A 13,298-nucleotide genomic window follows, 5' to 3' on the forward strand; every position below is an offset into this window, starting at 1 on the left:
AGTCGTTGAGGTGGGGAAGTTTGTTACAACATCATGCATGCATGTTTAGGCCTGACTTTTATAGTTAAGGTAGCACCTTTGGCATGATTGTTGTATACTAATTTTGTTGTTTGCATGGACAAAAGTCTGATATTGCAGGCAACATTTTAAAATTCAACTTTGATTAAAACCTTGGAGCTTCAAGAATGCAAATTCTTGATTTTATTCAGTTTCATTTATTATTTAAAAAAAATGATGGAAATCAGTAGTAGAACGTGAAACTTTTTCATGAAACTTTGAAATAATGCATAATTTAGAACTAAAATATTGTAAATAAAATGGAGAAACGACGAGTATGTGTTGTATAGGATTCAATAATTGCAACACATGAAAAGTAGATTGGAGGGGACAAAAATTGCAACAATGTCGTCCCCTTAGTGACTTCCTTCTCTAAATTTGCAAGCATTGAGATTTCCTTCCCACCCTTACTTCTAAACTCCTCTCAACATAAATCTTCTCCTCATGTTGCTCCTTACACAGAAATTGAAATTTATAATATTCTCAAACACCTCAATACTATTCTTGTCTGTCACACACCATCGGAATAAAACCATTGACTACCAGGAACTTTTTGTTTTTCAGGAATTGGATCTTGGAGCCTCTTAAACCCCAACTTACTCCTTTCACTCATATTTACCTAGCGGCTATCAAAAAGCTCGCGCACTTAATTAGTAATCTTCTTTTTGCATCAAAAACTTATATTTGATCACCAGTGCTTCTTGCTTAGCACCTATACTAACTTTTATTGTCTTATTCTTACTTGTTTTCTTGCCTAGTTTTGACCCTATTCATCTTGCTCATTCTTGCTGTTCGGATGGTAGGCTATGTAACTTTTAAAATTGAGAGGAAGGTGATTATAGTAAACTGTTTTGATTCATTGACCTTTTGCTTCATGGAATTTGTAGGCAAGCATGTGTCTTATGTTGTGTTGGAGAGGGAGGAGCTTGTATAGGCTTTGAAGCTGACAAGGGTGCCATGTGATTCCAATGATGGGGTTATGGGAGCCAAGGTGAAGTAAGTTTCAAAAAGCAGGGAACAACGTGATTGTGAAGATTCTTGAAAATGGCAGAGGTAGGTATTCGTACTTGAAGAGGTATAGCAGAAAGAATTTCCTTGATGTGCATATTCTTGAGGGTGACTAGAAAGAAGGGTGGAGGGACTTCCTTGCTATTCTATTGGATTTATCATTAACCACAAACAAATTTTTTAAAATCATATAGTGGTAGTTGCCATTGTTTCGACTATGGCCCTTTGAACATTCAAAGAGCATAGGAGAAAAGTGAAAGGACCAGTGTGATTTAGACTCTCTTCATACTCCTATGCTGACGTGACTTTTGTGGTAGAGGTTGGAGGCAGAGAGGGAAGTTCCCATAATCGGATTAGAGTGGAAGCTTGCTTAGAACAAGTCCTAATCCCATGCGACGTGAGGAAGGGAAATAAGGAAAATTGTTAAATCTATTGGGGGGTGTTCTTCTGAGGGGTTGAAAGGATGGAATAAAGTTGTGTTGGTAATTCAAGGCCAAAAAAATTCGGGTTGAAGAAAAATAAGGTGGTATGGGTCATTATAAGAAGGAGACCTAGACCCAGAAGTGGTGGATTTCAAAAGTCCAATACTAGACTTGGGGCAGCAATGACCTGCAGAAGAGGTGGAGGGGGGTCGGTCAATGCAAGTTAGCTTCGATAATTTGGTTGGGCACAATTCACATGACAATTTGGCTCTAGAAGAATCAGAGGTAGAGTGCTTTGTTAAGGAGGATTTCATGAACAACATGGAGAAAATTGAGATATCCAACCAATTTACTCATTTGACTGTAGTTCCGAAAGGGAAGTGGAGCACATTATTGATGATAATATAGAAGATGATTTGCTGTATGAATTGGAAGGAAAGGTGGGAAGTATGTGCAAATCAAAGAAGGAGCTTTTGCTTGACTAATTGAGAGCCGACTTTGAATAGGAAGGCTGGCTTTAGATGTTTAAACGTGGTTTTATTGGAGTGCTTTAAGAGGAAGGATAAAAAAATACATATATTTCTGCAATGAGGTTACAACAATTGGGGAGAGTGAGCCTTCATTTGGATTCAGATAATGCACATGCAAGCATAAATTTCATTAATCACAACTTTTGCCAGGTCAAAGATTTAATTGATGTGGGACCTTTGTTTTCTAACCTTGGCCATGGGCTCAACTCATAACTTACGATTAATTTGGTTCTCCCTTCTTTTGATGTTTTTTGGGGGGGGGGGGGGAATAATTTTGGGAAGGTTGATTCTTTTATGGAGGACCGTCGTTAATCTATAAGTACTAAAGGTATCCTTCCCTTTCCTACTCAAGCTACTCTTTCTTCGGATACTCTATGCCATAGGGAGGTTTCTATTAGTAGGGAGGTTGTGAATTTAGCTCTGAAGAGAGGAAAGAAATAGCTTAGACCCGCAAAAATTCCTTGGGGGACCTAAGTTTGGATTTAGTATTGTTGTGAATGTGGAGAGGATGGGCTTGAGCCCTTAGACAAATGAGAGAAGAAAGAAGGAAGAAGAAAGTTCAGAAAGAGCTTAAAAATCTTGCTATGTCGATTAATTATAAGGGTGGAAAAGGGTTTGGGAAGGGTGGTAAGAGTTTTAGATTATGAAGATTGTTAGCTGGAATGTTAGAGGCTTAGGTTTAGGGGGTTTGAGAAAGAGGAGTTTGACTAAGGAAGTATTGGACAAGAATTCCCCTTATGTCTTTCTTATTTAGGGAACTAAGCTTGAATCGATAGATGGGGTGTAGTCTAGAGTATTTGGCATGGTTGCGGTAGGAAATGGTAATTTTTACCTTTGCCTGGTGCCTTAGGGGGTATCCATGTCATGTAGGATTCTTGGTATATTTCTAGAGTGGGTACTCTGACGTGGTGATTTTTTTCTCTTTTCATATTATTTCAAGTGAGAGGGAGGGGGTAGTCATGGGTTTCTTTAGTCTACATGCTTTCTAGACCTACTCCTTTTTGGGAAGATCTTCATTATGTTTTTGGTTTTTCCTCCTCTAGGTGCATCGTGGTTGGTGATTTTAGTGTGGTCAAGTTCCCTAGACAAAAGAAGGGGGAGGGATAGGGTTACTGCTAGTATGCATCATTTTGATTTGTTAATTAGGATTGCGGTTTGAGAGATCTCCCTGGGGGGGTGGGGGGTGGTGGCGGGGTGGCGGCTAGAGCAATGGTAGTAGACTGGGTAAGTTCTTGTGTTGTCGTGAGTGGCAGGATGAATTTCATAATCTTTCTCTAATTGTTTTTCCTAGGGCTACTTTTGATCATTTCCCTATTTTGTTGGAATCAAGTAAGGTGTCGTGGGGTCCTACCCCTTTTAGGTTTGAGAATATGTGGTTGGAAGTTGGAACATGTGATGTTTAAGCCTTTGATTAGGGATTATTGGGGAGAGGAAATGGAGAGAGGTTGGGAAGATTTTAGATCCATGAAGAAATTGATAGGTTTGAAGAAAAAATTGAAAATTTGGAATAAGGAGGTGTTTGGAAATGTTAGAATTAGTAATCTATCCTTTTGAGCAAGTTGGCTTTCTTGAATAGGATGGAGGAGGAGATTAATCTCATGGAAAGTGAGGAAGCAAGAAGAGTTTCAATAAATAATGAGGTGGAAGAGGTGATCTTTCAAGAAATGAGGAGCTGGAGGCAGAAGACCAAATTCGAATGGGTTAAAGATGGTGATTCTAACTCTTCTTTCTTTCACAAGCTAGCTAATGGGAAGAAGAGTAAAAAATTGATTAGAGAGCTGCATATGGTGGGAGTATCACTAACGACCATCATTAGATTGCATGCACTATCAATAATTTCTTCCATAATTTGTATTTGGAGAAGGACCATTGGAGCCGATGATAGAGGGGTTAGAGAGGAATAACCAGTGATAAGGTGCATTGGGTAGGGAAACCATTTGATGAGGAGGAAGTGAGGGGGGTGGTTTTTGGGATGGAAAGGTATAAGGCAGCGGACCTTGGATGGTTTTAACAACTTTCTTAAAGATTGTTAGGAGATTATTAAGGGTGATTTCCACAAAATTTTTTGCTAATTTTCATGGGAACGAGATTTTAAGTAAGAGCATTCATTCCTCATTTATAGCCTTGGTGCCTAAGAAATCTAGATCTTTCAAGGTAGAGGATTTTAGACCTATTAGTCTTGTCACTAGCGTGTATAAGACTATACTAAAAATTTAGCTAATAGGTTAAGTGTGATACTCATTGATGCTATATGTAATGCTCAGAGGTGTGTTTTGGTTGGTGGGGGGGTGGGGGGGGAGCCAAAGGCAAACAGTGGATTCTATTCTGGTGGCTAATCAGGTAGTGAAGGATACTTGTAGGAATGATAAGAGGGGGTTTGTTAAATAGATTTTGAGAATGCTTATGATAGAGTTAGTTGGAGGTTCTTGGATTAAGTTTTTGAGAAAGGGTTTTGTTGAGCACTTGCGCCGGTGGATTAGAGGCTGTTTTTCTAATGTGGGGTTTACAGTGATTGTGAATGGGGAACCCAAATCTTGGTTATTCCTTCGAGGGCCATTAGACAAGGAGACTAGTTATCCCCCTTTCTATTTGTCCTTGTAGCTGATGTGTTGATCACAATGGGGGATGGGCCTGGGGGGGGGGGGGGGTGTTGTCGGGAGACAGGAGTGGTGCTTTCTCATCTTAAATTTGCAGATGATACCATTTTTTTCCTAGATGATAATTGCGCTTCATTTAAAAGAACCTTGGGTATCCTCCAAATCTTTGAGAGGGTGAGAGTGGTTTAGTAGCTTTGAATGTGCCCATTGAGTGAGCTAGTGAATGAGCTACTAATGTTGGGTGGGTTTATTGGAATGGCCTTTGACTTACTTAGGGGTTCCTCTAAGAGAAATCCTAGAGCTGCGAATTTTTGGAATTTGGTAGTGGAAAGGGTGGCGAATTGATTAGATGGGAAGGGGGACTATTTTCTTTCTTTGGAGGTAGAATAACTCTCATTCAAGCTTGTCTTTCTAGCATTCCCTTGTGCTTCTTATCTGTTTTTAAGATTCAAGTGGGTAATAAGATTGAGAGAATCATAAGAGAGGTTTCTTGTGGTCTGGTGTGGGGAGTAGTAGAGACCATTTAGCGGGGGTTGGGTTAAAGCTTCTAGGTCTAACAAGAAGGAAGGGGGGGGGGGGGGCTGGGTCTTGCTAAGTTGGTGCCTAAAAACAGCACCCTTTTAGCTAACTGATTATGGCATTTCCCGCTAGAAGATTATCCCTTTGGTATAGAGTTATAAGAAGCAAGTTTGGGTTGGATGAGAATGGTTGGGATGCCAATGCTGCTTGAAGATGTTCTTTTGGGAGTCCGTAAAAATAATAAAGCGATGGCTGCTGTGAATTTCTGTTCAACAAATAAGACAATTTCTAGGTGCAATGGCTACTTAATCCTAAAATCAGTGCCTCTTTTGGCACTGTTTCAAAACAGTAGCCGCTTTCTGCTAGCCCCTCGCACCTTTCGTAGCAATGGAGTGACTGGTAGGCACCGCAGGGCCAAATCCTCAAAACTGTAGCCTCCAAAACTTCACAACCCTAGTTGGTCTGGAGCCAGCTCTGGAGAGAAGTCTTCTCAAACATAAATACCAAAATCCTCCTAGGAAAATGGCTAAGGACCCCAACAGGCTTAAAGTTTCCAAGCCGACTTTTTTTTTGCACATAAGCCCCTCTAGAAAGCAGTTACCTTCTAAAGCCCCACCAAAATTAATTCCCATCACAAAAATACCCCTGAATATTACAAAATTACCCCAAAACTAATTTAACTAAAATAAACTCCAAAATTCTGAAATTAGAAAAATACCCCTAGCGCCCATAAATGACAACACTTGACATAAACAAAAAAATTAAATTAATATTGCAGAATTGCATAATGGTTGGAGCTTAATGCACGTATTTTTATAGGAAAAAATAAAATTGGATGTTGGTGTGGTAAAAGATTCAGTATATAGCTTCTGTGTTAGGTTTGTGCTTTTTAGGAGTGCTAGCTTAATGCACTCCTAGCTTTATGGATTTACAAAGAGATTGGAGGAACTTGTTGGCTTGATGATTTTTTTTCTTTGTTGTTCTAGTTCTTTTTCTCTGGTTTGTCCTAGATTTTATCAAGAGATGTCTTATTCTCCTCCTATAAATTCTCTATAATAATTACAACTAATTTAGATTTGATTGGAGAAGAATGTTTTAGTTATTCCAGAAGTACTATGTTTTATTAAATATTCAAAATGTTTAACACCATGCTTGGTTCATGGAATGGAATTAAAGGAGGTAGGAGTCGAACCAATTCAATAATGGAATTTGGAATTGCAATTTCAATCCCTTTCCAATGTTCTGCATTTTTCAATGGTGGTTGTAATAGACCGGAAAATAAGCCAATTTTTAAAGTGACCCTAATGTAGAACCACTTAATTTTGTAATCATTCAAGTGTATGACTTCAAAACGTAATGATATTTTTGTTTTTTTTTTTTCCTTCTAAGAAGTAACAGTAACAAACTAATAATATTAAGAATATATCATTCTTCTTTTTCTTGTTGTTGTTGTTGTTGTTGTTGTTGTTGTCATTATTATTATTATTATTATTATTGGTACTCTTATTCTTATTATTACTGCTGTTCTTATTATTATTGTTGTTGTTGGTCATCACCGCTATTATTATTGTTGTTGTTGTTGTTGTCGTTATAATGTGTTAGTATTATTATTGTTGTTGTTGTTCTGAGGGTATACTTGTCTTTCAAGAGCCAGGAGTGGAATTGTAATTGTGCCCAACATTTATGTAAACAAACAATGGAATAGGAATTTGGGCCTGAATTTTGAGTCCATTCCAGCCCAAATTCAGTGAACCTGTGAAAGTATCATTCCTATTCGGTCGTTGTAACTTTATTTATTTTTTGATAAAAAGTAAGATTTAATAAGAGGAAGTGGTCACTTTATAATAAATTGGTAAAGAGATAAATGTACATTTATAATAAAATAGAAGTCAATGATTGTTAAGGCAGCTTGCAATGGCTTTTGGGGAAATTGATTATGGCAGTTTGCCAGTTTGTAATTGAAAATAGAAAGTTCAAAGCAAAGGAATGCATTATATTGATGGGGGAGCAGTATTTTGGATGATTTTCCTATGATTTTCAAATTTTGGAATTGGAATGTTGTGTATCAAAAAAGTTTTATGAATCGTCATTGAGGGAATGCAAATTAAGTGTTCTTGGCGTAGTGTTTCTCTTAGTTGGTGGTTTCTTTCTGATGTGTGTGATTTCTTGGAGTCTTAAAGTCATATTTCGTGGATAAACAGTGACAAAATTCAATGGTTGATGGTTGACTGCTTAAATTTTAGGAATTGGTGGATTATCAGGTTTGAAAAGATGGAGTGAATTACTCATCTTACATCATTTTTGGAACACAATCCATATCTGATCTGCTTCATGTAGTTGAGTTTTTATAGCCTTGCATTGTAAAAGTTTGTACCAACAAAATGCTTTTTCATCTTCCTGACATAACCACATGCACTTTGGACGCCTATATTGAGAAAAATATTTCCTAATGTTCATACTTTCTTTGTCCATAACAAAAAAAAATGTCATGTTTATATAGATAGTAAAATGAAAGAGTCCTGCATTTTTTGTTATGTAGTATTTAGATTTATAATTTCTTGTTTGCATTTATATCAAATTCAACCACCCTTGTTTGATGAAAATGGATCGCTAACGGTGCTCTTTATCTTTTGACTCTGTTAGAAAATTGGGGAGGCTGAAAAAGAGAAGGAAAAAGATACTGATTATCTTTCTTCAATAGAGGTAATTTGTCTGTTTTTTATTTTGTTCATTGTTTGTAGGAGTTATTCCTTGGGCCATGTGTTGTCTTTTCTAGTTTATGCATGCACAAATTTCCTTCCAAAACTAATGAGAATGTTTTTTCTTATTGGCAGGTTCTCATTATTGATCATGCAGACGTAATTGCGATGCAGGTATATTGTGAAATATTGTTTGCTTGATGTGTTTCCTACGTGATTTTATATGACTAATGAAAATTGTGCAGAATTGGTCCCATGTGATTACAGCTGTTGAACAATTAAACCGCCTACCGTCTAAGCAACATGGGACTAATGTTATGCGCATTCGGCAATGGTATGTTCTAATTAAACTTTCTTGACTCTTTTTTCTTATTTTTCTCGGTGGCGTTTGTTTTGTTTGATGCAGAAAAGGGGGGGGGGGGACCTTCAACATGGGAATATTGAGAAGTTGGTTGTGGAAGTTATTAATTTACACTATGGTGTCTCAATTTTGTGGAAATTTTAAAATCTATCATAGCAACGCTCTATCTTTAATTGAAAAAACCTTATTTGTTTTCTATGGAGCTGCTTGGTATCATGTCAGTTATTATGAAAAAGGAAATTGTAAATGGAAACTAAAAATTGCAACCTTTTTCATTAGTTTTTATGTTAATTTTTAAAAATTCACACGATGATATTGTTTCAAAGATTTAATGTACAAACGGAATTCTGGATATTAAATTACTGTGGCAACCACAACAGCTGAAGACCGACATTAGAAATTGAAAACCAGCAAAATAGACAAATCTATTGTTACCACCTAGTTCTTCACTATACTGTAACAAAAGCGAAAAAAGTAGAAATGACTCCACACAGCCCTTAAGGTGTTGAAGATATTATAATTTCGTGACTGGTTTTCTCTTAAGTTTATTGTAGATGTATTGTTTTTTCACTTGGTGTATATTACTTTTTTTGTTGCTTGTTTTAAATTTGAAAAAACCAGCAGCATCGACAAATCTATTGTTACCACCTATTTCTTCACTATACTGTAACAAAAGCAAAAAAAGTAGAAATGACACCAGACAGCCCTTAAGGTGTTGAATATATTATAATTTTGTGACTGGTTTTCTCTTAAGTTTATTGTAGATGTATTGTTTTGTCACTTGGTATATATTACTTTTTTTGTTGATGTTTTAGATTTAAAAAAATGGCGTCCTTGACGCCTTGTCAATCAGTTCGCTGTTTGGCAACAATATTTTTTCTATATCTGTTTTTAGAAGTATGTGGGTAAACTGTGGAGGGGGTGGGGAAAGATGTTCCTATATCCTATCTACCCTCTGCCCGTTCTATCCTCTTCCCTCTTTGAGTGTGGCTGTCAATCAGAGTGACGAAGATTCCTCTCTGAAATACAGTTCAGATTAAGGAAACACTTTCTATCTCGGACTGGTGGAGATAGGTATTAGGGTTTTCCTCTATGTCTGGGAGAAGATTCACTGCAAAGTTGCTGGGTAAGTGTTTTTGTGCGGGCAACGAGGTGGATTTGTGATTGCTTTGATTGTTTAGTGCTCAACTTGCAGACCTTTGTTGGGCTATGAGGTTTGGGAGGATTTGGTATTGTGTGGTGGATACATCGACAGTAGTGGGGAAATAAAGTTAAGTTTGAGCGGGAAGATTTTGTAGTTTTCATATATGGGTTTGAAAGCGCATAAATGGAATTTTTTTTTCAGAATGTTTTAATTTGTTTGTGGTAATTACAAAATTGGTAGGCTTTGTTTTTCTTTTTGAAGAATTGGAATGGTGTGGTGAAAGGGAATCCTTGGTTTGAATTTTCTATTGTTTTTGACATCATTGAAGGTTGCTGCACTGGTACGGTCAACCGATAGCTGTTCCAGCGTGGTAGATGTCTGGTACAGTTGTAGCACTAAAATAAAGCCAGGGGATGATACATGTGGTGTCATTTTTTATGGTGCAGCTATTTAATGTACTGTGCCTGGTTTAATTGACATATTGCTGGACTTATGGCCAGTTAATTAGTAGTCTGGGCCCCTAAGCAATGGTAACTGTCCCACAGGTGTCAAATAACAGGATCAGCCAGAGGAAATAGCCCAAAAGATTTATAAAGCTTGTAATTTTCCCTTCATTTGTAGCTGTTGTTGGTGTATATTCTTTAAATGCTGAACATTTCACTACAGCCTAAAATTGTCTGAATGCTTCTGCTAATAGTGCTGCCGAGCAAAATGATCATGCTGGTTGGGGTCCATCATCGAACAAATCAGAGTCAGAAAATGCACCTGGAAGTAAGCTTCCTCCTGAGGCTGGATTTGGAAGATTCTTCATAAAAAAGATGGAAGGTTGCAAGGACAAACAATTTAATGCCAGGTGGCTTGAGTTCCAAAAGAGTGGGCAGAGTGCAAGATTTGCTCTGCAAAATAGCCTGGTGATATCAAAAGGAAGGGGTTTGGTTAATTCAAGGTTCCCCCCGCCCCCCTGCAGATGCTTCATCTAAGAGGATGCTGCTCATATGAAGGCAGTACACTCTGAATTTAAGATGTGAAGGATTTTTTAGGATTAAAGGATTTCTCTGGAGTTTGAACGAAGATGATGCTTAAAAGGAATCGTGGGACTTTATATTGGCATAGTTGTTTAGAATTCTCTATTTTTTTAATTGTAAGAGTTGATTCACTTCATTACGAACTTATTGATCTGAATCTAGTTAATAAATTGAAATACGAAAAATCTGACCTTGGATCTTATGATTCATGATGCAAATCTTATGATTTCCGAGATTTAGCAAGTATTCACGTCCTGACCCTAATCTAGCGATCCAGGTTGGTTGGATCAAACCCACTATTTAGAAGTCGCGATCCAAGAATTAATCAATACTTTTTTAGTACCAACACACCTTAAAACCAACCTTTTCCAAGGGCTTTTTAGAATCAAATAATAACAAATGTTTCTACTTCTTGTGTCGTTTTGGACTTAAATCCAATAATGATTCATGGTCAATTTAATACAACAAAAGTAAGATTTTGATTCGAAAAAAAAAAGAAAAATAAATCTCCATTTAAAAACCATTCAGAGAACTGCTTCCTTGAGACTATTCTCTCTGTCTCTCTCTCTCTCTCTCATTTTCCATTCGCGAAAATGAAGCCAGGGAGGATCTCATGCTTTGCTCTTTGTTGAAGAACAATTTGTCCGTAACCAGGTGGGTGGCGTTTGGAAAGAGGTGCATCATGGTTTGATGATGGTTGTTTGGTTTTCAATCAGATTGAAAGGTTTGTTCTTGAGTTTTCATAAGGAATCACGCTATACTGGATGTGACCGTGGACGAAGGTTGAAGTTTTGGAGTAGTGTGGGGTGGAAAGATAAGAGATTTATAGTGTTCATTCCTGGTGCGCAAAGGGCGATGGTTGGCGAACCTTCACCAAGTGATGAGGCGTAGCAACTCCCCCCCCCCCCCTTTTTCCCACCTTTGGCTTTTGTTTTGTTTTAATCGTGTAAAAGGGCTCGTAGTGTAAAAACAGTAATCTAGAGAGGATCAAGTTTTGATTCAAATTAGAGACAACTGTGACCCTGTTAGCAAATGAGTAGAGCTTATTCTAGGATTCTTTTTCGACCTCATTCTTTCCACCGTACAATTGAGCTATTTTTTGTGTTGCCACAGAATCAAAATGATTTATTTTCCATTGCTTTTGGGTTTTTGGCTGGTTGATTAGTCTTGTTGCCAAGAACTGTGTTTTATAATTGACTGAATGGTTGTTAGTTTAGTTGTAAGCAGAACACATGGTGTGGCTTTAAAATCATCTCCCTGTTGTCGAAGATATTTAGGTGAGGCGGTCAGTGCCTTCAATTAAAATGGACAAAGCTGCACGTCTAGGGTTTGCTTCCTGATACAGTTGGTGCGGCTAAAAGGTTGTGACGATGATGGTGGTGGATGAAGGTTCAAGGGAGTTATGCACTATCAGTTAAAGTTTGTCAAAACTTTGATGATTCATCAAACTTCATGTTTGATGGCAAACAATCTGAATAATGTTGATTGGAATTGAGTGCAGATCAAAGACGAGCAAACAAAAGAAGTCTTTATAAATATACAAAGGGGGAAGGGATTTTTGAGCACAACAAAGGTTGTTTTGTTTTGGAGTTTTGCAGGAGTTAAAATCCAATGATGAAATGAGATTCCTCTACGAGTCTTCTTTGTACCAAGGACAGCACCATGTGACAATTGGGGCTAGTTATACAGTTTGGTCTGAAGGGTAGGTGGTAGCAACAAAAGAGCTCTGGGAATCTTTTTAAAATACGTGAGAGGTTCTAACCACTAGCTGAAGGATAAGCCACAAACCTTAAGTTCTCAATTCTATTGATTTCAAATAATATGTAGGTTGCCTGTTTATCGAGCTTTACACTGCTGGACTACGAGAACATATTTAGAAACAAATAAGCTAAAATGCCAGTTTCTTTAAATAATAATACCATAGACTCAACCACCTTGAAGATGACGAACCTAACAGAAATACCATCAATAAAGCATAATTGAACATAAGTTAAAATCTCTCATGCCAGCTTGCTCACCAATTTCAAGAGATGTTGGGTGCTGATGCTAGCGGTTCCACGAGCTAACCGTGGCCGATAAAGGGGAACTCAAAAAGTTCCACGGAGCCACAAAAATACTATGGCAGCTATGCTGCAGCACATTGTGCAAATTTCTACCCTTTGGACTATTGTTACACTTGTGTATAGCTAGAAACCCGTTGGTGGGAAAGGTGAGATCCTGGCTGGCCTCTCACTTATCATATACCCCCGCCTACCAGCAAATTGCGTTCCGAATCACTGGGAGACGGCACAATGCACACTTCAACCTAGATCCATTCATCATGCAGAAGCAATAGAAAACGATTTTAAATTAGAGACAAAGTCTTACCAGTGATCATTGTCATGTTGTTTCTGAGCCATAGTTATGAATAGATTCCCAATCACTGGAGCTCTTTGAAGCTTTGATCTAACCAGCTGAAATCATGAGATTTTATATATCTGGAGGCCACCTAGGAACATAATATTGCTTGACCTGATAAACCTTCAAATTAGTGCAATCTATGTGCAGGATAATTATGTCTTCTCTTCAGTAAACCATTAGATGGTTGAACCAGAAAATAAACTAAGAACACCTGCCCTTGAGTTTTGGATAAACCAGCAGCTGTAATTGGGAATCCTTCTGTTGATGAAGATCAAAATCTACCTCAACTGATATACACCGAAAACCACTACAATTGGCTTGTGTGTCTGTAATCTCCGTCTTTATGAGAAAGGAGGCACTGTGAGGTTTTACATCTATTAATTGGGAGATTTCAAGTCAAAAAGTCAATGGAGTAAAGGAAACTCAAAAGGAGAAAAAAGAAACATGGGTTTTTTGGAGGAAATGTCTGGGGTTTTTAATCTAATTTAAATTAAATTAATTAATACGTTAGATTGAGGGAGAAATTTTTTTTTTTC

General features: G+C 37.6%; 1 protein-coding gene across 1 annotated transcript in view; it reads left to right on the plus strand.

Annotated features, from left to right (window-relative positions):
* The window catches only part of LOC131163454 (protein NUCLEOLAR FACTOR 1-like), a 65,689-nt gene extending 54,436 nt beyond the window's left edge, over nucleotides 1-11,253 (plus strand). The window contains exons 14-18 of the mRNA XM_058120043.1: nucleotides 7,777-7,836; nucleotides 7,968-8,006; nucleotides 8,078-8,166; nucleotides 10,035-10,248; nucleotides 11,017-11,253. Coding sequence (XP_057976026.1) covers nucleotides 7,777-7,836; nucleotides 7,968-8,006; nucleotides 8,078-8,166; nucleotides 10,035-10,248; nucleotides 11,017-11,253 — 639 coding nt within the window. The remainder of the gene's footprint in view (nucleotides 1-7,776; nucleotides 7,837-7,967; nucleotides 8,007-8,077; nucleotides 8,167-10,034; nucleotides 10,249-11,016) is intronic.
* Nucleotides 11,254-13,298: the final 2,045 nt, after the last annotated feature.

This window comes from Malania oleifera, chromosome 9 (genome assembly GCF_029873635.1).
Source record: "Malania oleifera isolate guangnan ecotype guangnan chromosome 9, ASM2987363v1, whole genome shotgun sequence".
Taxonomy (NCBI): domain Eukaryota; kingdom Viridiplantae; phylum Streptophyta; class Magnoliopsida; order Santalales; family Ximeniaceae; genus Malania; species Malania oleifera.